The 25,960-nt window shown below is 45.1% G+C and overlaps 1 protein-coding gene across 3 annotated transcripts in view; it reads right to left on the bottom strand.

Annotated features, from left to right (window-relative positions):
- LOC133092538 (protein FAM193A-like) overlaps positions 1 to 25,960 on the bottom strand; it is a 171,055-nt gene that overhangs the window by 70,249 nt on the left and 74,846 nt on the right. For 2 of the 3 annotated variants that reach the window (XM_061191884.1, XM_061191883.1), the window contains 3 exons: positions 4,458 to 4,603; positions 3,939 to 4,106; positions 660 to 894 (listed from right to left, as the gene is read on the bottom strand). In XM_061191884.1, the coding sequence (XP_061047867.1) occupies positions 660 to 894; positions 3,939 to 4,106; positions 4,458 to 4,603 (549 nt within the window). The remainder of the gene's footprint in view (positions 1 to 659; positions 895 to 3,938; positions 4,107 to 4,457; positions 4,604 to 25,960) is intronic. The other variant, XM_061191885.1, reaches the window with a different exon arrangement.

The following is a 25,960-nucleotide window of genomic DNA, read 5'->3' as shown; positions in this document are numbered from 1 at the left end:
AAGAAAGCACCCAAAACCAGCCCAATGAAGTCTCACTTAATAATAAAATTTGAGTGATGATGAGAAACTCCACAGACTATTAGTAAGTCGAGAAAGCAAAGACGGCTTGTCCCTCCTTCCAGCCGGCAGGTGCGCTTGAGGCTGTTGAGGACCAGGCCCAGGAACTGAGTTTCTACCAGAGGCCTCCGTCCACCCAGTTGTGGTCATTTCCCTTCTGAGGCGGTCAGAGACCGCCCACAGGGGTCGGCGTCTTACGTGGTTCTATAACCCTACCCTCAGCCCAGCGCTGGGCTGGCGAGTAGATCAGTGACTGCGAGCCGGGGGGGACACAGGTGCCCTGCCGTCCCCATGCTCTGCACTCCCCCTGAGAACACAGCCCCCATCTGCAGAATTCACAGCACAGCCACTCCTCTGTCTCCTTCCTGCTGTCACCCACTCCGGCCCTCACCTCACACGGTCCCCACACCGCGCCCCCAGGCCCCAAGGTCCCCAAGCAGTATTTCCGCTTTCATCCAGCAGCCAAGTCCAGAGGGGAGAGAAAGAGGAGAGGAATCAGGCCCCCAGCCCCGCCTGCACATCTCGGAGGAGGGGAGGGGCGCGCCGGGCCTCCAGACCCCCCGCCCCGCCCCTGCCCCGGGCAGGGGACATAGCCGACTCACCAGGGTGCCGAGGAAGGTGCTGATGGTGCGCGCCGCCTGGCACAGGGCACCGTACTCCTCGAGGAGCAGGGAGATGAACTGGTGCGCTTGCGGGGGGCCCTGCAGGGCGGATGGCGACTTCACCCTGGACGCGGCCGACAGCTGCCGCAGGAGCCGGACCTTCATCTCTAGCACGTACTCTCGGGCCTGCTGCTCCAGCCGCTGGTACAGCTGGTAGGGGTCCCGCTCGCAGAGCCTGCACAGGAGAGAGAGTCACCACTCGCCCGCAGGGGGACCCTGGGACCCCGGGGCTGCCCACCTAATGACAACCGCCATCTTCTCACAGTCAGCCCGCTCGACACAGGGGGAGTCCCCAGAGTCACTGGCCAAAAGGCAGTGACCGGCGCCCACTGAGAGCTCGCTGTCAACCCCCGAGGCGACGCTGGGTCAGACGCGAAGCCAGGTGGCTGGACGAGTCCCCGGACTCAGGCAGCCAGCAGGTGGCAGAGCGGGTACAGCGGAGCCGCGCGGGGGCCACAGAACTGCCGAGCCCGGGAGACCCCAGCACTCATCTCTGAACGCTTATATGCGGACAGGTGAAAAGCCACGGCCCCCAGAGGTGACACCTGGGCTGCAGCACGGGAGCGGGCTGCTCCTTCTTCTTCCTAGGAATTCAGTATCTGATCCAAATGGGCTTCTTCTACTACTCTCATAATCAGAAGAAACTATACAGACAGTATATCTCCTTTTAAATCATCCCACCAAAAAATAATAAAAGCGATAAGATAAAATGTGTAAGCTGAAGATCAGAGACAACAAATCAATACATGCCCCAATCAGGCCACACAGCAATGATCATTTTCATGAATTTCTTCCCGAACTTGGAGATCATCAACTTTTACCAACTTGTTCTATAGTAACTGGCATGACTATGTTTAAAGTGACCACTCGTTTCAGTTGTGCACTTCTGAGGAGCCTCCAGATGGAAATCTACAACCGCTGAAGCGACAACTCCAATACCCGTCTAGAGCCCATCACCAGGAGGAACCACTGTGACCTCAGCACACAAGCTGTAAAATACATTAAGCTGTAGTTCCTGGATTTGGATAATGGATCCTTTCACCTCTGGGCACCACGCTGGGTCAAAAGAGAAGACTGTAAGTTGTCACCTATTCCACTTCTAAGTCACCACACTACCTAGGTTGTAAAAGACAAGAGCCGAGTGAAAATGGAACTTGTGTAGCCTTACAAAAAACGTGGCCAGAGAAACAGTAAGAACTGATGGGACCCCCACTGTGGTGAGTCTACTTCAGATATAGATATATTAATTGTTTAGCTTAGCATGACAATCATAATTTTAATTACTAGTACAGCAACTGTTCTCTGAAACAGAATGTATTTCACCTCTTAAAGGAAACTCACAGAAGACTCAAAATGGCACAGGGACAATCGAACTTACAAGGAGACTGGACGCCTCCTTCTTGGTTCTCTTCGCCAGCTGGAATTAGACATGCATTGCATTTTATTTCTTTGTCCATTTCTGTATCTTATAAATTTAATGACATGACCACATGGTACTTTTGCAAGTAGACTTTTAAAAAGTGCTATGGCCAAGGGGCAGGAAGATGAAGATGCTGTGGAAGCTCACCCAGCCGTGCGTTAAACAAGCACTGGCCCAGGCGGCTGTGTCAAAGCCACAGCAGGAAGACGCCAGGAAAACAAACTCTCAGGCCACTGGGTGCTCAGAGCACACGCACATACAGAGCGTAATTCCAGGTAGCGGCAGTAACACGATAAAAAAGAAGGGAAGGGTTGATAAAGAATGATGCGGGAGGCCCCTTGGAGTTTGGGTCAGGTGGTCTCTTTGAGATGGTGACTCTGACGTCTAAAGTGAAGGATGGAAGGGAGGAAAAAAAAACCCTGAGCAAGGAAGAACATTCCAGACCGAGCGAAGAGCAGAAACCAGCAGGTCTGTGGAGGACGGCATGAGAGCCGGTGTGGCTGAACGCAGTGACGATGTGTGAAAATGGGGGGGTGGGGGGGGGGGAGGCGGCGCAGCAGGATGCCGAGGGCCACGGAAAGGGGCAAAGGAGAATCGCCGCCAGCTGTACAGGTCCTAGTGGTGCCTTAAGGCTTTACAGACAGCCCTTCCTCGTGTGTACTGGCACTTCGACAACAAGAGGAGGGTCCTTAGACATGGAGACTAGGAAAAACATAGTACATGTAAAACGTGTGAAAAACATACGACACATATATACCCAGACCTCAAATGGGGGCGTGGAATTTTTCCATTCTTAACGGTATGTTTCATTACTAGAATACTGCTGTTTCCCAAACCTCTCTGCCATAACATCCCATCTGAACAATTATTTACTGAGCATTTCCTTTCAATTGTCTCTTATTTTACTTTGGCCTCTTCCTAAGCATTCACAAGCTGTGAAGCTGCAAGTGTGACATGCAGGTTATAAATACTTTCCTAATATTCACTAGGAAACCTAACTTCTAAAACAGGCACACACCACCTAGAGCCATTTCATGTAGTCAAACCCTAAACACACCGGCCGAATCACTAACTAGTTAATACAGCCCATAGCCAGTCACCACACCCATCTCCAGGATGAACTCTACAGCACAGCGAACAAGAGGTTACAGAACCCCAAAGGGGCTGCATTCAAAACGTGAAAAAAAGACCAAAATGAGAATCAGTTCATGGAATGTCTCGCTCAAATTTACTGCTTTTATTTGGAACATCTCTAAAAAGAGGAAAAACATGGTACAAACTCTAAGGAAGAATAAAAATTACACCCACTTCAAACTCTGTGCTGTCACTGAGCACAAGGTCCCCGCCTGCGCGAGCGCGCCCTGCCGTGAGCCCCGCCCAGTGAGAAGCACCTGTGTGAACAGGCCTGTGACAACTGGCTCTCCATCCACCACCGGACCTCACGGGGCCTCGGTTTCCTCATCTCCTAAGTGGCATAACTGCCTCTCCTCCATGGGGCAATAAAGCAGGAGTGCCTGAGAAAGTGCTCAGCAAGTGCCCAAAAGGAGTCCTACTGTCAGCCTCAACACACTAAGGAATGAGAGGAGTACGTCCATTCACTTTCATTGCACAGGTAATAAGCCTTCCATGAGAATGAGAATCTGAGAGTTCACCCAGCCCGTCTGCTGCAGGCCTGCCACGTGCCCGGGGCTGAGCTCGCGGGACAAGCTCTCCCAACCCCGAGAGGGGAGTCCCCCTGAGCAGAGGGGAGGCCCGGGTGGGCGGCTGGTGGGGGAGGGCCGCGCCTGGGCAACACACACCTGTCCACGAGCTCCTTCACCCCCTCCTTGTCGGGCACCAGAGACTGGTCCTGGTCGTCCGCCAGCGGGGTGCCCGCCTGCCGGTAGATGCAGCGGACCGTGTAGCGCACTTCCGACCAGTAGTTCTGCAGCTGCTGAGGTTCCCGCTCCGCCTCTGCCGAAATCTCCCTGGGGACAAACGCCCACAGGACCGGCGCCATCAGCCCCGGCGCCATCAGCCCCGGCACAGCCCCCAGGGCCCTTGGCCGTCAAGGCTCCCATGGGCCCTGGTCTGCCTCGGCCGAGCCGGGCCCAGAGGCCAATCAGGACCCGCGCGTCCAGCTCCTCTTCCCATCCTCTGGCAGCGGCAGTGACGGCCTCCCCAGCCTCCAAGTCGGAGGCATCCATCGACCCGAGACCCTAACAATTTCGGGGAGGCTCCCGCCCTTTGTGAGGACGTGCCTCCTCCCACCAGTCCTCAAGGGCAGCAATGAAGGAGGACCCCACCCCCCGCAGGCGGAGGGTCCCCCATACCCGTACCTGCGCTCGCTGCAGGCCTCGCAGGCGCACGCGGTGTCCGAGGGGGCGGCCGTGGGCAACGGCTGAGCACCCAGGGTGAGCCTCCCGCCACCGGCCTCGGGCTGCGAGCCGCCGAGCGGGGAGTGAAGAAGGAAGTCTTGACCCTGCTTTAGAGAAAAGAGGACAGACTCATTATGAGTAATGCTCACGGCCCAAATTCGTTACTAACTGTTCGGGACGATGCCTTTTAGAAAAAATGTAAAACCTACACATCAAAGAGAAAATATTTCAACCGACACTACATAGGAAGCTTTCTCTCTGACACCCAAGAATTTTGTCTGGAATCGATTATTTTTTTACCTTCGGATAGTCACATCACAACCACACGAGGACGGTCCATGAATCTCCTTCATACATTAAAAAAGAGCAATTCTACTCCCAGCGCCCTAACTGGTACCTGCAACCACCATCCCGGGGGGCACCACTTCGCAGAAACCTGAGCCTCTGCCCCACAACATCCAGGAGGAAGTGGGCTCAGACCTTGCCACCCAGCGGCCGCCATGGAGATCACGACCCCTCACCTCCCCCTGCCTCAGGACACTGTCCCACGGCCCGCACAGCCGCCACCTGGTCCCTCGGGGACGTGGGCTCCAGGTTTAGGGCTGAGGACCCCCACACAGTGCAGGAAGGTGCTTGCACGTCCCGCAGGGCTCGTGAGCAGGGCGGCCAGCTCCAGCCAGCGCCCCAGCGGCCTGAAGAGAAGGGCCGAGTCACGGGAGAGGCTCCTGAAGGGAGGACGGCATCGCTCCTCCTCCCGTCACCACCAGGTCCAGTGTAAAGGCTCTGAGACGAGCCCGGCTCAGCCCTCAGCCGGGTGCCAGCTCCCCCACCTGCGGCCCCACCCCATCTGCTGCTGGATGAAGCACAAGAAAATCCTCCAGTGGAGGGGCCAGGAGCAGGGGAGCCACCCCCAAGCCGAGGACAGAGCTTGCGCCATCATCAAAGAACAGCCCCGAACCCGAAAACATTTCTCCTGGGTGAGCGGACCCCGGAGTTACACCGGGGGCAGAGGCAGAGCGGGGACGGGGGTGTCACACAGTCCCCAGCAGGCAGTCCAGTGCAAGGTCTCGACTGAGGCCTAGGAAAACCTCAACAGGGCCTCCTATGGGCAAGAGCTACCCGCCATGGACCACCTGTGAGGACCGCAGGGCCTGGGCACCAGAGGGGACCACAGAGAGACCAGCAAAGAACGGAAGAGCGGGGGTGGCAAGGGGAAGGCCGCAGGACAGGCACCGCTGCCCTCCAGCCCCGCAACATGCCCTTGAGTGACGCCGACGTCACTCACAGAAGCTGAGGGAGAAGCTCTGAACCAGATGAGACACTTGCGTTTTCTGCAGATGGGACATGCATTCCTGAAAATGAGACAATGCTGATTCTAACTGTGACTGGAGAGGCCACGGGTCTGACTGACAAGTCAGCGAGGGGCAGGAACGGGCGGTCAGACGAGACGGGTCTGAGGCGGTGGTGGAGGAAGCAGGCTGCTCCCCGAGAGCAGCGAGGCTGCGCGCCCTACCTCCACCCCACACGCACCCACACTCCACCCACGTGTCCAGCCCAGCCGAGGCCACTGTCACCCACCCCAGGCCTGGATACCACGGTGCTACAGCCACCCTGCACACCGAGGGTCCGTTCTCCAAGCAGCAGCCAGAGTGGTGTTTAACGTACGAATGAGACCATACACATCCCTGCAAAGACCCTCCCACACCACTTGAATAGACTCTCAATGTCTTCCCGCTGTCTTCCAGGTTGGCCAGGACCAACATCTGCTTTTATTTCACTGCACTTGCTCCCTTCACCCAGAGCGCTAATCTACTAAGCCTTTGAATGGCTTCCGACAAAAGAAGAATTCTATCCATCAATCACGCCTCAGCAAAAAGATACCTACTCAGGGGGGCTGGTTGAACCAGTTCTCAATTCTTGCGTCTCAGCTCCAAACCCACCACTTTCTGCCCTGCAAACACTGCTCCTCTGCTGTGGTTGGCATCTGGCCTCTTCGGCAGAGGCCTCCCTCCTGGTTCCCGGCTGCACTGGCCCACTCCTACCGCTCGGAGGCCGAGGGACTGGGTGCAGGCCCCGCTCCAGCGAGCCCGCCAGCCGCTGCTTCAGCCTCCCAGCAGCCCCTCTGCTCCAAGTGTGTCCTCGAGCCCTCCCCTGACCCAGAGTGGCTGCTCCCTGGATGCACCACGACTGTATCCTTAGAGCTCCCTTCTCGGGTCTGGGCATGGGTCTCCTGTCACTAGCTCAGCACTCTCCACATTCAAGTGACCCTGTTCACATCAGTGGTGCGCTGCCGCCTCCTGACCTTGGTCACCCTGGCTAATCTCTGACATCACAAACCACTATCTGAATTCCTGGGGTTTTCCTGTTTTTGACCTGTCTTCACCACAACAAGATCAGTTCCGTGAGAGCAGGACCCGTTCTGACCCGCCTGCCACTGCACACGAGCACCAACGATGCTGCCTGGTACCCTGGACAGACTCAGAGCAGCAGCCAAGAACCTGAAAAAGTAACCTTTCCTACTGACATGGGAGGAAGTTTTAGACCTTTCAAAATAGGGCGCATGGCGACCATATGGTAAATCCTTAAACGTGTCACCTTACGGTGCACATCTTAGACAGATTTAACTTCAGTTACTATGTTCTGCCCAAGTCCAACACAGTTTAAGAGAATACAACAAAATCCAACACTTCAACAATGTGAAATGTACAATGTCCAGCATCCAATAACAAAGCCAAGAGGCAGGAAAATACAACACATAACCAGGAGGGAAACCAATCAATAGAAACAGACCCCCAAGTAACAGAGACGATGCAACCAACAGACAAGAATCTGGAACTGGAGACTATGAATAAACTCCATATGTTCACGAAAGTAGAGGAAAACAAACATGATGAGGTGAGAGACCAAAGATGTAAAAATAAGCAAATGGAACTTCTGGAGATGAAAAATAAAAAATATCTTGAAAGAAAAAAATACATGAGATAGACTTAAGAGCAGATTATACCCAGCGGAATATCAATAAACCTGAAGACAAGTAATAAAAATAAATATCCAAATGAAGCACAGCGAGAAACAGGATTGAGAAAAACAAAGCATTTGTACGACAAAATCAAGATGTCTAACACACAGGTAATTGTGTCCCAGGAAAAAAGGGGCTAAATGAATAAACAGTTGAAGATGTCCCAAATTTGATGAAACTGTAAACTGACATATCTTAAAAGCTCCTGCAATCCCAAGCACAATAAACCAAAGCTAACAACCAAGGCACACAGAGCAAAACTGCTAAACACCAGTGAGAAGTACACAGCTGAGAAGCAGGCAGAGGAAACCACCCCTTCCGTCTACAGGAGCAAAGAGAAGAACAACAACGCCACTTTGCATCAGAAGCGGGTTGGGCAGCAAAGACCTGACCTACAGCCTAGAATTCTGAACGAAAGTATCGGTTAAAAATGAGGGCAAAATAAAAGCTCTCAGTCAGACAAACAGAAGCTTCCCTGCACGACAAGAAATGTTAAAGGCAGTTCCAGTTAAATGGCCCCAAGTGGAGATGTGGGGCTACACAAAGGAACGAAGAGGACCACACATGATAAAGATGTGGGCCAAAGACCCCTCTCATTTGTAAACTCTTTTAAAAAGATAACTAACCTGGGGAGGGGGGGTGGGCGGGGAGAGGGATAAATTAGGAGTTTGGGATTAGTGGATACAAACTACTATACATAAAATAGATAAAAAACAAGGTCCTACTGCATAGCACAGGGAACTATAGTCAATATCCTGTAATAAACCATAATGGAAAAGAATATGAAAAAAGAATATGTATGTATAACTGACTCACTTTGCTGTACACCAGAAACTAACACAACACTGTAAATCAACTCTACTTCAAAAATAAGAGAGAGACTAAGCAAACTATGATATCAGAATGATGGAATACTCTGCAGCCATTAAAGTATGTATAGAGTCTATAGAGAGATATGAAAAAAGAAAGTTAACTATTTAAAGCAAAAATAATAAAAATCTATGGTAAAGTTTACAATAGATATGCAAAAAATATATGACTATACTAGCACAAAAAATGGTGGTGCTCTGAGTACAATATTGAAAGGTTCTTACACTACATATTAAGTACATAATATTCTTTGAAAGTAGAGGCTGAAAAGTTGAAGATATATACTGTAAACTCTAGAACCATTAAAAATTATGAAACAAGGTGATACTGGTAATAAGCCAAGAGGAGGTAAAATAGGGTCATAAAAATATTCGGGGACTTTCCTGGTGGTCCAGTAGTAAAGAATGCACCTTATAATGCAGGGGACGCGGGTTCGACCCCTGGTCGGGGAACTAAGATCTCACATGCCACGGGGCAACTAAGCCCACGAGCCGTAACTACTGAGCCCGCGCACCTCCACTAGAGAGCCCATGTGCCGCAACTACAGAGCCCACGCGCCCTAGAGCCTGCACGCCACAACTAGAGAAGAGAAAACCCGCAAACCACAACTAGAGAGAAGCCCGTGTGCCTCAACGAAGATCCTGCATGCTGCAACTAAGACCCGATGCAGCTAAAAATAAATAAATAAAAATAAATAATAAATCTTTAAAAAGAAAGAAAAATATTCAATTAATCCAAAAGAAAAGAAGGAAAAGAAGTAAAGAACAGCAAACAACAGATGGGGAAAATGGGGGTGGGGGGAAGCAAGATGGTATATTTAAATCCAAACTATCAATAATTACATTAAATGGAAATAAATATTCCAATTGTTAGCAGAGATGGCCAGATTGGACTAAAAAGCAAGAGCCACTATGTTTTCTACAGGAGATTACAAAGACACAAATAGGTTGAAAATAAAGGTTAGGAGAAAAATTCCATGCAAACACTAACCAAAAAAAGCTGGGTGGCTATATTAGTATCAGCAAAAGTTGGCTTCAGAACAAGGAATATTGGCACCAGTGAAGGAGACGATGAATATGATGATGATGATAAAATAATAATGACAATGAGACTGATTCAACAAGAAGCAATAACAATGCTAAATGGGTAAGCACTCTAATAACAGAGCTCAAAATACACGAGGCAGGAATTAAAAGGATAAATGTAAAAGTCCACAATTACGTCTGGAAATTTCAACACTCCTTTCAATAACTGGACTAGACGGAAACATCAGAAAGGGTGTCAACGTGACCACCACCGTCAACCAATCTGATCTCACTAACACTCACGGTACACTCTTCCCAACAACAGCAGAACACAAATTCTTTCAAGTGCACATGGAACATTAACCAAGACTGAACATAAAACAAATGTCAACACATTAAAAAAAATTCAATCATATAAAGTACGTTCTCTGATTACAATGATAATAGTAATAAAAAGAAGGTCAAAAAGTACAAACTTCCATTTATAAAATAAGTAAGTCAAGAGGATCTAATGTACAGCATGGTGACTATGTTACTAATCCTCTACTGCATATTTGAAAGGTGCTAAGAGTATATCTTAAAAGTCCTCATCACACACAAAAAAACTGTTTTTGTAACTATGTATGATGATGGACGTTAACTAGACTTACTGCAGTGATCACTTTGCAGTATATACAAATACTGAATCATTATGTTGTACACCTGAAACTAATAGAATGTTGTATGTCAATTATACCTTAATTCTGGGAACTCCCTGGTGATCCAGTGGTTAGGACTCAGCGCTTTCACTGCCAGGGCCCAGGTTTGATCCCTGGTCAGGGAACTAAGATCCCTCAAGCTGCGTGGCACAGCCAAATTAAAAAATACATACATATACATATACCTCAATTTAAAAAAAGATATCTAGAAAACACACCAAATTATAAGGAAGTTAAAAAACACACTTCTAAATAACCCATGGGTCAAAGGATAAATCATACTAAGAGTAAGTATAAAATATTTTGAACAGAATGAAAAACACAACATATCGAAATTTGTGGGATGCAGCTAAAGGAATGCTCAGATAGAATTTTAGGGAATAAAACACATATCAGAAAAGAAGAAAGGTCTCAAATCAATGATGTAAACTTCTACCTTAAGAAACCAAAAGAATAACAAATTAAGTATAAAGTAGAAAGAAAGAAAGAATAAACCTAAGAGCAGAAATTAATAAAATAGAAAATGGAAAATCAATTAAACCAAAATGTGGTTCAAAATGTCGTTCTTTTCCCTTTTATTGAAAAGATCAATAAAAATGATAAACCTCTAGCCAGACTATCAGGGAAAAAAAGACAAAAACAAAACCCAAACAACTGATATCAGGAATGAAAGGGAGGGCACACAATCACTACAGATCCTGTGAAAAATTAAAAAATAACAAGGGAATATTCTGAACAACTTCATACCAATATGTTTGACATTAAAAGGGCGAATTTCTTTTTTCCCCCAGTTTTACTGAGATACAATTGACATATATCACAGTATATGTTTAAAATGTACAGCAAAACGACTTGACTTGCATATACTGTGAAATTTCTTTAAAGACAAAAATTAACAAAGCTCACTCATGAAGAAAGACAATCTTTACTAACTAAATTGGACTCACAGTTCAAAACCTTCCCAATAATGCCAATTCTAGGTCAAGATAGCTTCACTGGTGAATTCTACCAAACATTTAAGGCAGAAATAATACCAATTCTACACAAACTTTCCCAGAAAATTAAAGAAGAGTGAATACTTCCCAGCTCATTCTAAAAGGCAAATATTACCCTGACACCAAAACCACACAAAGATATTGTCAGACAAGAAACTTAGAGACTAATATCCTTCATGAACACAGATGCAATAATCTTTAGAAAAACATTAGTAAATCCAATACAGCAATCTATAAAAAAGATAATACACCACAACCAAGTGTGGATTATCCCAGGAATGCAAGGTTCATTCAACATTTCAAAAATCACCAAAATTAATTTTGTTAACAAACTAAAAAAGAAAAGCTCTATGATCATCTTAATAGATGAAGGAAGAGAATTTGTCAAAATTAAATATCCATTCATGATAACTCTCAGCAAACTAAAAACAGAAGTAAACTTCTCCAACCTGATCTACAAGATTCTACTCCTATACTTAATGGTGAAAAACTAAATGCTTTCCCCTTAACACTGGGAACAGGGAAGGATGTCTGCTCACACCACTTCTATTCAACATCATACTGATGGCTCCAGCCAACGGAATAAAGAAGAAGAAGAAAAAAAAAGACATACAGATTGGAAATGAAAAAACACATTATTTTTAGATGATGGGATCAACTACGTAGAAAATCCTACAGAGTCTACCAAAAGACCACTAGAATTAATAAATGAATCTTGGGACTTCCCTGGTGGTCCAGCGGTTAAGAATCCGCCTTCCAATGCAGGGGACACAAGTTCAATCCCTGGTTGGAGAACTAAGATCCCACACGCCGCGGGCCAACTAAGCCCGGGCGCCACCAACTACTGAGCCCACGCACCACAACTAGACAGCCCGCGTGCCACAAACTACAACTCTGCAACTAAGCCCGTGCGCCACGACTACAGAGCCCATGCGCTCTGGAGCCCGCGTGCCACAACAAAAGATCTCGTGTGCCGCAACTAAGACCCAATGCAGTCAAAAAAATAAATAAATAATTTTAAAAATAAATGAATCTTCACAGGATATAAGGTCAATATACAAAAAACAGTTACACTTCTATATACTAGCAGTAAATGATTGGACACTGAAATTTTTTTAGAAGTACCATTTAAAATAGCAAGAAAAAGATAAAATGCTTTGGAAATGTTTCAATACACTGTGTGCAAAGCCTACACATTGAAGACTACAAAACTATTCTAAGAATAAACTTAAAAACTAAATAAACGAAAAGTCATACCATGTTCATGGAGTGAGAGACTCAATATTATTTTGATGTCATTTCTCCCCAAATTGGTCTATAGACTCAACACAGTGACAGTTAAAATCTCAGTGGGTTTTTCTGTAGAAACTGGCAAGATGATTCTAAACTTTATATGGGAATGCAAAGGACCTAGAACAGCCAAACACTTTTTAAGAAGAACAAAGCTTGAGGATCTTTACTACCTAATTTCATAACTTACTATAAAAAGCTTCAGGAATCAGGACAGTATGGTACTGGCAAAAGCATGGGTATACATGTAGAGTGGAAGTCCAGAAGTAGACCCAAACATACAGCATCAACTGATTTTTGACAAAGATGCCAAGGTATTTCAATGAGGAAAAATAGCATTTTCAACAATAGTTCTTGAACAACTGGATGTCCATATACAAGGATGAACCTCAACCCTTACTTCACAAAAGATACAAAACTTCACTCAAAATGGATCAAGAATCAAATGTAGAAGCTCAAACTATAAGACATCTAGAAAAAAACACAGGGCAAAAAATCTTTATAAACTTTGGGTAGCAAAGGTTTCTTATACAGAACACAAAAAGCCCAAATCATTTAAAAATTGATGAACTGGACTTGACCAAAATTAAAATTTTTTGATGTTCAAAAACCAGTGTTATTGGGACTTCCCTGGTGGTCCAGTGGGTAAGACTCCGCGCTCCCAATGCAGGGGGTCTGGGTTCGATCCCTGGTCAGGGAACTAGATCCCGCATGCATGCAGCAACTAAGAAGCCCGCATGCCGCAACTAAAGGATCCCACATGCCGCAACAAAGATCCCGCGTGCCACAACTAAGACCCAGTGCAGCCAAAATAAATGAATAAATAAATATTAAAAACAACAACAGGGCTTCCCTGGTGGCGCAGTGGTTGAGAATCTGCCTGCCAATGCAGGGGACACGGGTTCGAGCCCTGGTCTGGGAAGATCCCACATGCCGCGGAGCAACTGGGCCCGTGAGCCACAATTACTGAGCCTGCGCGTCTGGAGCCTGTGCTCCGCAACAAGAGAGGCCGCAATAGTGAGAGGCCCGCGCACCACGATGAAGAGTGGCCCCCGCTTGCCACAACTAGAGAAAGCCCTCGCACAGAAATGAAGACCCAACACAGCCAAAAATAAATAAATAAATAATTTAAACAAAAACAAAAACAAAAACAAAACAACAACAACAACAGTGTTATGTAATGAAAAGGCAAACCACACTGGGAGAAAATATCTGAGAAACATACCTGATAAAAGGCTTGTATTCAGAATATATAAAGATTTCTGGCAACTCAATAGTAAGATAAACCACCCAATTAAAAATATGCAAAAGGTTTGAACAGTCACTTCACCAAAGAGACAGAAAATAAGCACATGAAAAGATGCTCAACAAGTCATTAAGAAAATGCAATTTAAAACCATAATGAGATAACACTGTAAGCCATTATTAGACTGGCCATAATTAAAGACTATCAATATCCAACCTCGGTGAGGATGGAGATACAAAGGAGAACTCTCATACGCGGCTGGGAAACAGTATAAGCATTTTGGAAAATAGCATGAGAGGTCCTTATAATGTTAGTCATACACTTACCCACAACCTAGCAATTCCACTCCTAGGTATTTATCAAAGAGAAATGAACTCTGTCCAAACAAAGACTTGTACTCAAATGTTACCAGCAGCTTTATTCATGATAGCCCAAACCAGGAAACACCAATGTCCCTCCATTGGCGAATGGATAAACTGTGGTTCATCCATACAGCGGAACACTACTCAGAAATAATTAACTACTGATACATGCAAGAACATGGATAAGACTTAAAAGTATTATATTAAGCTAAAAAAGCCAAAGACTACCATTCAGATTATCTTTCTGTGAGGCTGACTCAAGTTCTGCCCTCTCGATCTGACACTTCATGGTAGCAGGGACACATTTTATTCGCACAACCACTTTCATGAGGTCATTACAAAGGAATTTTATACGTTTGCATTATGAACCACGACTCAACAGAGCAAACATTCGAGATAAGGACAACTATTAGCAAACCCTTAAATGGCTGGTTTAAATTGGAACTATATGCCTTTGATTAGAACTGTGGTCATGGTAACTATTAAGAGAACCTGGCTCCTTAGTGTAAAATGCAAGACTTACATTTTAACAATATATAGGTGAACACAGACACAAATGCTAATGTCCACAACCAAAACAGAGCCTTTATACATCAGTCAACCTTGAAAACAGAAAAGTAGAATATTAATTTGCTAAGTAGTCATCCTTGTGGCAGGATGCCTGAGGGCTACACAGGCCCCTTTAAAGAAAAAATAGGGACTTCCCTGGTGGCGCAGTGGTTAATAATCCGCCTGCCAATGCAGGGGACACGGGTTCGAGCCCTGGTCCGGGAATATCCCACATGCCATGGAGCAACTAAGCCCGTGTGCCACAACTACTGAGCCTGTGCTCTAGAGCCCACGAGCCACAACTACTGAGCCTGCGTGCCGCAACTACTGAAGCCCATGCACCTAGAGCCCGCACACTGCAACAAGAGAAGCCACCCCAATGGGAAGCCCGCGCACCGCAACAAAGAGTAGCCCCCGCTCGCCGCAACTAGAGAAAGCCCGCGCACAGCAACAAAGACCCAACACAGCCATAAACAAATAAATAAATAAACAAAATAATAAATAAATAAAAGAAAAAATAATTCTCCAGAGTACCATCTCCCACTCCCCCACACCAGACTTAAAACTACTTTTGTTACTTAAACAAACACAAATGTAAAATGCTACATAATTTATGTTTTTAAGGCCTTTTTACAACTATAAAAAACCAAGCTGGTCTACAACTTAAATACAAAAACCCCTGAAAATCATTAAAATTCAAATTAACATTATTTTAAAGACACAGATGGGGGAATTCCCTGGCGGTGGTCCACTGGTTAGGACTCGGCACTCTCACTGCTGAGAGCTGGTTCAATCCCTGGTCGGGGAATTAAGATCCCACAAGCCTCGCAGCAGGGCCAAAAAAGAAAAAAAAAAAAAAAAAAAAAGGATGATTTGTTGAAACCAAATTGCTAAATTCAACACAGCCTGGTTCTGACAACTAAGTGCAGGCAGGCTCTCCTGAGTCAGGCCTGCACCCCGTGGGTCTTTGCACAATGTCTCAACCATCCCACCTCTTTGCCTGTCTGAATTTCTCCTGCACAGAGCGGGTCATGCCTTTGATGGGTCTTTGCTTGGCTTCAGCATAGAATGTGAATATCAAGACAACTGCTGCTGCTGCCTCAGTAACCCGGAAAAGCAGTTCACCCAGGCCCACAGAAGTCAGGGGCAAAGCCCTCCACATGATCTGAGCATGCCCTCCCCCGTTATCAGAATACAAACCGTCAGAGAATTCACAGATCAGGAACTCACGTCCGCAGCCCCAACAAGGTGTGAACTCTACTGTACAGGATGTATACTGTAAACATTCTTAAGTCCTGAAACATTATCTGTGGATACAAATCAAAGGCAGGCTCGTTCCTTCATTCAAAAATCATTCCCAGGTACCTGCTCTGTGCCAGGCCTGTGTAGACACCCTGAGATGTGTGAGACAGGAACCAGGGCAAACGAGTTGCAGTAGAGATTCGGGGTGAGGTTAGGGGGTGCCGGCAGGTCGGAAGGGCTAAGGTGCGTGCTGGCGGTAAAGGGTAAGCGACTCTGCTCCCAGTCACCCTGGGCCAGGCCTCTGCTGAGCCCGCTCAGCCAAGCTGCCCTGCCTGGCTCTCTCTCCCCAACACCGGACGCTGCTGAGGGGAAGGTCCTTGCCGATGGGCAGGTCGGGGCCACTGCTCAGTGACGTCTCCACCTTCAACAAGCACCTCAGGCTGTCCAGCAACCCGATGCCCTGCCAGCTCACTGTTCTCACTGAAACCTTACCCACTCCCTTGCTCCTTCCCAGTCCCCTCAATCCAGCCTCACTCTCAAAAACAAGTTTATAAAAAAATTCTGGCAGCAATTTTCTAAACTTTTACACTCCTCACCCGACCTTACTTGCATCCTCTACAGGCTTGCCTGCAAATCTGTCTCTTCTAGAAACAGACACTGGCTCTCCTGTCTTAGTGGGATCTCATGAGGGCCACCATCTGTCTACCTTACTGCTCCCCGACCCCAGCCTCAAGCTCTGCCTCCCTGAGGCCAAGCCTAGGTGAGAACACAGGCGACCGGGGCTCAAGTGCTGCTGGCACTCACTCCAGAAGCTGGGACTGCCTTACGAATGTGTCCGAATTACGTGTAACCCAGCAACTCCACTCCACAGATAAACACTCTGTGATGACTGATTTTGTGTGTCAACTTGACTGGGCTCAGGGATGCCCGGAGAGCTGGTAAAACATCATTTCTGGGTGTGTTTGTGAGGTGTCTCTGAAGAGATCAGCACTGAAATGGGTAGACTGAATAAAGAAGATGGCCCTCCCCAGTGCAGATGGATATCGTCCATTCCTCTGAGGGTCTGAACGGAATAAAACGGCAGAGAGATGTCCATCTTCTGCCCTCGGACACCAGCACTTCCGGTTCTCCGGCTTGCAGAATGTACAGTGAGACTTTTGGCCTCCATAACCACTCGAGCCAGTCCCTATAATAAACCTCCTCTTCTTTTCTTTTCTTTTCCCTATCTATCCATCCATCCATCCATCCATCCATCCATCCATCTCCGGTTGGTTCTGTTTCTCTGGAGAATCCCGACCGAAACACACCCTAACAAAACTCTTACAAACAAGTACCAAGAGATGGATATATAGATGCCCGACAGCATATTTTTTTAAATAACTGCAAAAACCAGAAAACAACTCTGTATCTTCCAACAAAATTTGTTTAAGTAGTATTTTTTAATGGGCATTTTGTTTTCGATACTGGGCTTTAATTTTTTCCCCCAGTTTTATGGAAAAATAATTGATGTACATCACTGTAGAGTTTAAGGCATACAGCATGATGGTTTGATTTACCTATATTGTGAAATGATTACCACAATGGGCTCAGCTAACACCCATCATCTCATACAGATACAAGACAACCTTCCTCCTTGTGATGAGAGCTCGTAGCATTCTCTCTCTCAGCAACCTTCCTATGAGTCATACAGCACCGTCGGCTACAGTCACCATGTTGTACATCACATCCCGGGGACATGCTTATCTTGTAACTGGAAGTTTGCACCTGTTGACCACCTTCTTCAATTCCCCATTCTGTCACCCTCTGCCTTTGGTAACCACAAGTCCGATTTCTTTTTCTCCAAGTCTGGCTTTGGGTTTTTTTTTTTATTTATTTATTAATTTATTAATTTATTTTTGGCTGTGTTGGGTCTTCGTTTCTGTGCGAGGGCTTTCTCTAGTTTCGGCGAGCGGGGGCCACTCTTCATCGCGGTGCGCGGGCCTCTCACTGTCGCGGCCTCTCTTGTTGCGGAGCACAGGCTCCACACGCGCAGGCTCAGTAGTTGTGGCTCACGGGCCCAGCTGCTCCACGGCATGTGGGATCTTCCCAGACCAGGGCTCGAACCCGTGTTCCCTGCATTGGCAGGCAGATTCTCAACCACTGCGCCACCAGGGAAGCCCTGGGTTTGTTTTTTGTGTTTTTAGATTTCACGTGTAAGTGAGATCATATAGTATTTGCCTTTTTCTGTCTGACTTACTTCACTAAGCATAATGCCTTCAAAGTCCATGTCTATCCATGTTGTCCTAATGGGAAGGCTTCCTCATTTGTTATGGCCAAATAACATTCCATTGTTTTTATGTATGTGCGTGTATACAAACACACACACACACACACACACACACACACACACACCCCACCTTCTTTAACCATTCATCCAACAATGAATACTTAGATTGTTTCCATGTCTTGGCTATTGTACATAATGCTGTTATGAACATGGTGGTGCAGGTACCTTTTCAAGTTAGTATTTCATTTCCTTTGTATATATTCCCAGAAGTGAACTGCTGATGCATATGATAATTCTAACTTTTTGAGGATCCTCCATACTGTTCTCCACCGTGGCTCCACCATTTTACAATCCCACCAACAGTGCACAAGGGTTGCTTTTCTCCACATTCATGCCAGTATTTGTCATCTCCTGTCTTGCTGATGATACGGCCCTTCTAACAGGCCTGAGATGATATTTCACTGTGGTTCTGATTTGCATTGATGTTGAGCACCTTTTCATGTACCTGTTGGCCTTTTATATATATTATTTAGAGAAATGTCTATGGGTCCTTTGCCCATTTTTTACCTGGCTTATTTGTTTTTTTGCTGTTGAGTTGTATAGAGCTCTTGAAATATTTTGGATATTATCCCCTTATCAGATACGTGGTTTGCAAATATTTTTTCCCATTCTGTAGATTTTCTTTTTCACTTTGTTGATGGTTTCTTTTGCTGTCAGAAGCTTTTTCATTTGACGTAGTCCCAGTTGTTTATTTTTTATTTTGTTGCTTGTGCTTTAGGTGTCAAATCCAAAAAGTCACTACTAAGACCCATGTCAAGGGGCTTTATTCCTAGGAGTTTCATGATTTCGGGTCCTACATATAAGTCTGTAATCCATTTTGAGTTAATGTTTTTGAGTGGTCTAAGATATGGGTCAAGTTTCCTTCTTTCACATGTGAATATCCAATTAACTCAGAACAATTTATTGAAAAGACTGTCTTTTCTCCACTATTCAACAAAATTATTGATGAATAAATTACAGTATAGCAATATATTGGATTATATGTGCATTGTACTGTGTGAAGAATGAATGAATTATATTAGTGAAAATGAACAAACTGCAGCTACCCAGACAGCATGAGGAATCTTATAAACAGAGAAGACAGCATAAGCACACACCACTTTCATAAAGGTCAAAAACAAACAAAAATAAATAATTTATTATCTAGATACACATATAGGCAATAACTTTTTTTTTAAGGGTTTAAGAAAAGAAGGGAATGATCAATACAAAAGGACAGCATTTACCTTGGAAGGGGAGGAACAAAGATGGAGAAGGGAAGAGCACACAGGCACACAGGTGTTAGGGATGGCCTGATTTTTAATGCTGACTGGTGTTCATCTTATCATTCCTCATAACATGTACACTGTAGACATATTCATATATATATCAAATATCACATAGTAAAAAAATAAAATTTAAATGGGAGGAAAAACCTCTCCCCACTACCAGCTCTCTTCTTCATTACTTCAACATTTCCAAGCCCCTCCTCCAGCTGGGTCTGCCCTCTCCTCCCCTCACAGTCAAGCATCTGAAAGACCAGCCCCCTAACTGGACTTTCTCAGCTCCCTCTCCACTGAGTTATTCTCCCCACAGTTCAGCCGGGCCTGTGCTCCAACTGGACACAGGCCTATCAAAGGTCAGACACAACTTCTCTGTTGCCACACCAACACTCTGTGTCTTCTCTCAGCTAACGTTTTCAGTGTCTGTCAGGACTGCTGGGAGAGCGTCCTGCTGGATGTACCAAGGCTACAGGGCTCTGTCTCCCCGGCCCACTCCCCACAGGCCCCTTCTCAGGGCTGCTTATGCAGCTGAGGACCCTGAGACAAAAGGCAGGCTTGCTTACTGCTTACAATAAAAGGGCCAGATCCCCGCCCACACCCCACCCCCCCAGCCAGTGCTCCTGAGCTGTGACACAAACCCACTGCACCCCCTGCACTGATGCGGCCCTTGGGGAGGGGAGGGGGTGAGGAGAACCCAAATGTTCGCGTGCGTTCGGGATGTTTCTGCTGTGCCGAGTAACAAAGTCCTCTGTCTCTGACTCAGGAGTCTCGAGTCTTCTGCCAGCACCCATGAAACAGGAACAAGCCAGCTTATTACCTTCAGGCAGGGTAAAAAAATCTAACCCCAGACCCAACGACGACGACCTTCTGCTTGCCACCCTCTCTGGCTTTTCGTTCTACTTCTCCCCGTCTGCTGCTCAGTCATCTCCGCCTCCACTGCCAGGTGTCTCCAGAACGCCTCCTGAGGACTCCACTGCTCCCTCCACCCACTGACTTGGGTGTCCTGCCAGGGACCAATGTTGAGAAGAGGAGTAAAAGCCATCTGTTTGTTTGTTTTTTAAATTGAAGTATATAGTTGATTTACAATGTTATGTTAGTTTCAGGTGTACAGCAAAGTGATTCAGTTACACACACACACACACATATTCCTTTTCAGATTCTTTTCCATTATAGGTTATTACAAGATATTGAATATAGTTCCCTGTGCTATACAGTAGGTACCAAAAGCCGCCTGTTTTAATGACTGTTGCATGAATGACCAGCAAAGGACATCTGAGACAAACAGCCTGTAACCTAAAATTGCAGATCTTGAAAAAAATTTGGGATTCCACTTGACAGAAGTAAAGTCAAAAGACCTGCTTAACGTATATTCAGATGGGGGGTGTCTAGCAATGTCCCATTAACAACTTAAAAAGAGAAGTCAATTACATCTACACCAATAAAGTTAGAGGAAGAAAAATTAAAAGATATCATTTGAATAGTATAAATAAGGGACTTCCCTGGTGGCACAGTGGTTAAGAATCCGCCTGCTAATGCAGGAGACATGGGTTCGAGCCCTGGTCCGGGAAGATCCCACATGCCGCGGAGCAACTAAGCCCGTGCGCCACAACTATTGAGCCTACGCTCTAGAGCCCACGAGGCACAACTACTGAGCCCACGAGGCACAACTACTGAGCCCACGTGCCACAACTACTGAGCCCACGTGCCACAACGACTGAAGCCTGCCTAGAGCTTGTGCTCTGCAACAAGAGAAGCCACTGCAGTGAGAAGCCCGCGCACTGCAACGAAGAGTTGCCCCCGCTCACCACAGCTAGAGAATGCCCGCACACAGCAATGAAGACCCAACGCAACCAAAAATAAATATAAAATAATAAATAAATTTTAAATAAATAAATAAATAAATAGTATAAATAAAAGTACCTATGGGTAAATGCTTTTTTAAAAAGGTGCAATGGGGGACCTCCCTGATGGTCCAGTAGCTAGGACTCCGTGCTCCCAATGCAGGGGGCCTGGGTTCGATCCCTGGTCAGGGAACTAGATCCCACATGCCGCAAAGAAGATCCTGCAGGTGGCAACTAAGACCTGGTGTAGCCAAATAAACAAATAAATAAAAGGTGTAATGGCATAATACAGAAAAATATGAAACACTTATAAATGGAGAAAGACCCCATACTTATGGGATTAGAAAACTCAATATTAGAAAGAAGTTAATTCTTCTCCTACTGACTTATAGTCAGTGCAATCCTAGTCAAATCTCAACAGGGTTTTTTTTTTTTTTTTTTTTGGGGGGGGGGAATTGATAAGATAATTATCATTTATACAGAAATGTAAGGAACCAAGAATAACCACGACATTTTTGGTGAGTACAAGGTAAGAGGGCTTTCTCTCTGAATACATTTGTTACAGAGCTACAGTAATTACGACAATATACACAGCAAAGTAGACTTAGTAGCCACTGTGTTCTTCACCACCACGTGCTTAGTTAAAAAAAGGCCAGTGCCACTTAAGAGTGTCCTAGATGTTGCAAAATCATTAATTGTATTAAATCTCAACCTTTAAGCACATGGCTGTTGAATATTCAACGTGATGAAACGGGAAGTCTGCATAAAGCATCTCCGCAACGTTCCAGAGGAAAGCACTGCGCGCTGCGAGCTGAATGAGGCACTCTGTCCATGAAACACCAATTTCAAGTGAAAGAATGCCTGACAGACCAATCCGTGCTTATTCAGACTTGGACACTGTCAGACATCTTCTCAAAAATGAGTGAAATAAGCCTGTCCCTTCAAGGAAAACAGCTGATGCTACTTGTGGCCAATCATAAAATCTGAGCTTTCAAGCAAAAGTTGAAAGTTTGGAAAACTTGTATCCATCACTGTGGACTTGAACACTTATCCACATTTAGAGACCTCTCTGATGAGATCGGTGGTGACAGTGACAAATGTGACTTTAAAGAAAAAACAACCTGAATAATGAAAGGTGTCACTATCTCAAAGACCTCCCTTACTCAGTAAACTGCTATTTTACAAATGACCAACGTGTGGTGTTGCCAAATCATGTGTGGGTAAGAGGTTCATTGAGAGTGCAAGATAGACAATGGATTTCAATTTAACAGTGTAGGAAAAATTCTTTGATATCATTTCAGATTCCACATTACAGCTAACCATTACGAAACTATTACCTGTCATGGTTTGGTGTGGTATCAAAGAATATCCTCAGTTATCTGAAAAAGCTATTAAAATATTTTCTTCATATAACTTCAGTCAAAACACCCAATCACAGAGAAGTAGGTATGAGAATCCAGCTGTCTTCTATTAACCAAACATTAAGAAGATATGCAAAACAGTGCTATTCTACTTACTATTTTTGTTTTGGAAAATAGTTTTCATTAAAAAATATGCTATTAATCTTAACCCCATGACTCAGCAATTCCTTTCCTACACGTATATACAACAGAATGTGTGAACGTGTGCTCCAAGAGCATCATTCGTAATAGCAAAATTTGGAAAACAACCAAAATGTAGTATAAGTTCACAAAGGTGAATAGTATATAGTAATGAAAATGAAAAAACTACAACATTTATGAATCTCAAACATAATGCTGAACAAAATAAATCAGACACAAAATAATGCATACTGCATGATACCTATATAAAGTTCAGAACACCAGAAGAACAAGACAACACTGTTTAGGGATGGAGCTGTGGGTGCTGTAACTAAGAAAGAGGAGCTGGAAAGACTGCAAACTCTGTGGAGAGGTGGGGGGTGGGGGGAGGGACAAAGAGGGGATCTAGGTGAAGGGCAGTGCTTGACTTGTGACCTGCACTGTAGCAGAGATAAAACCAAACAGATCAGCAATCACAGGAAGTGACAAGGATTAATTTCACCATTAAGAAGTAGCTTCTCGCGTGCCGCAACTAAAGACACCACACGTCGCAACGAAGATCCAGCGCAGCCAAATAAATAAATAAATAATTTAAATTTAAAAAAAGAAGAAGAAGAAGAGGAAGTAGCTTCTCAAATGCAAATCAAAACCACAATGAGATATCACGTCACACCTGTCAGAATGGCTATTCTCAAAAAGGCCACAAATAACCACTGGTGAGGATGTGGAGAAAAGGGAATCCTTGTGCACTGTTGGTGGGAATGCAAACTGGTGTAGTCTTTGTGGGAAACAATGTGGAGGTTCCTCAAAAAACAAAAAATAGAACTACCATACAATCCAGCAATTCCACTCCTGGGTAGATAGCTGAAGAAAATGAAAACACTGATTTGAGAAGACACATGCACCCCAATGTTTATAGTAGCACTATTTACAATAGCCAAGACAAGGAAGCAACCTAAGTGTCCATCGACAGATACTGGATAAAGAGCACACGGTATATAGATATACATGTATACAATGGAATACTATTCAGCCATTAAAAAAAAAGAAATTTTGCATTTGCAACAACTCGGATGGACTTGGAGGGCATTATGCTGAGTGAAATAAGTCAGAGAAATACAAATACTGCATGCTGTCACTTACACGTGGAACTGAAAAATAAAACTACTGAATATAACAAAACAGAGAAACAGGCTCACATATAGCGAACAAACTAGTAGTTGTCAGTGAGGAGAGGGAAGGGGGAGGGGCAAGGTAGGGGAAGGGATTTAAAAGACACAAACTACTATGTATAAAACAGATAAGCAACAAGGATATAAGGATATATTGTATAGCACAGGGAATATAGCCAATATTTTATACTAACTATAAATGGAGTATAAACTTTAGGAATTGTGAGTCACTATGTTGTACACCTGAAACTTACTGTGTATCAACTTTACCTCACTAAAAAAAAAAGTAGCTTCTCAAAGGAGACCAAATTGAGTATACTTCTATGCTGACTGCACAAGGACACTTACAAGATGCAACACAGAGCAAATGAGAACAAGAGGCTACAAAAGGAGAGGAAGGAAGGGAGGGAGAGAGCTCATCTACCTGCACAAACAGTAAACAAAAAGCCCTGAGGAGGGGCCACCACAACCAAAGGAACAATGTACTGAGATTTAATCATTCAACCTGTATTCACCCAGCACAGCCTTAAAACCTAGAGAGCAAAAATGGAAACATTTACAAGAAAAAAGGACAAATACACACGCACAGTGGGAGGTGTTAACTGACCTTACTCAGAAATCAACAGATCAAGCACAACAAAATTAGTTAAGAACACAAAAGGATCTAAGAACACAATTAACGAGGGGTTGATCTAATGGGAGTACACAGAGTCCTCTATCTAAATGCTGAGAAAACATTTTCAAGCACACATGGAACTTTTAGAAAAACCTAACCACATATTAGTATAACTGACTGATAAGGAGTCATTGTAATACATGCCATGATCTCCAACTGTAACAGCATTAAATTAAAAGTCAATATGATTAAAGGTGATCTGAGAGATATATGTTTGGATATTTACAGATACTTCAAAACAATTTATGGTTAAAAACAGAAATAATCAAAATTGGATAACACTTAAAATTGAGCCAATACAACTAGCAATTCAAAATCTAGAGCAGTAATTAGAGGTTTCCAGCACACATCAGGGCAGAGTAAGAAAAACTGATGAGAAGAACTGCGTGTAGAGAGACAGAAGAGTAGCCACAGAGAAAGAAGAAGAAACGAGACTTGTGGTGGCCTCAGCAGAGCTGCGTGGTGAAGGTCGCCTGGCAATCAGTGAGTGGCACTGGGCTGTCTCCCATCCTCCCCACAGTAGGCGGGCTGAGCAAGGCCAGGTTCCCGCCAGGTCTCTGGGGTGAGACAAGCACAGGAATACAGCTCCCAAAGCAGCTGGCACCAAGCTCAAGGCTCCCCAGACACTTGTCAGCGGCTCTGAGAAGAGGCCTAGAAGAAAATGGAGAGCCCCCCACACTGACACGCACCCCACCTTGTCACGGCATCTGTACCCTGCTCCCAAGAACAAGAAACTGGGAAAACCACATGTCTCAACTTACTGACAGCGTCTGTCTGTAATTCGGGACCCTGTGGTGCTTGCCATCACTACCTTTCAGCACACTGAACAGAACAGAACAGAACATCTGTGGAGGGATAAACAAGAATCTGCCCACAAGCGAGCCTCCGGGAAGACAGAGAGGATGGTGAGGAGACAAGGTAGAGGGATGGACTCTGCACCACTCTCTCTGTGCCCTGGAACTTCTATCAGAGGCACCACAGCGTTAACCAATCAAATACTGCCGCGTGCACACATATACACACACACACACACACAAACAGCAGTAATTAATGAAATAAACAAAGTGAAAGAGAGATTTTAAAAATTTTTAAAAAGTTCTTTGAAAAGACAAAATCAACACACTGCTAGAAAGACTGGTTAAAAAAAGAGAAAGAAAAAGCACAAATATGAGGAATAAAAAGAGCTGTATCTACAGGTATGGTAGGAATTGAAAACAGACCACCCACACACAACTTCATACCAAAAACTGACAATTTCTAAGAATATAATTTACCACGACTAACTCGAATAGAAATGGAAAACCTCTTATCACTTAGAGAAACTGAACCAAAAGTTTAAAAGTGACCCAG

This window comes from Eubalaena glacialis, chromosome 5, assembly GCF_028564815.1.
Source record: "Eubalaena glacialis isolate mEubGla1 chromosome 5, mEubGla1.1.hap2.+ XY, whole genome shotgun sequence".
NCBI lineage: Eukaryota > Metazoa > Chordata > Mammalia > Artiodactyla > Balaenidae > Eubalaena > Eubalaena glacialis.
This window is presented reverse-complemented; position numbering and strand designations above follow the sequence as displayed.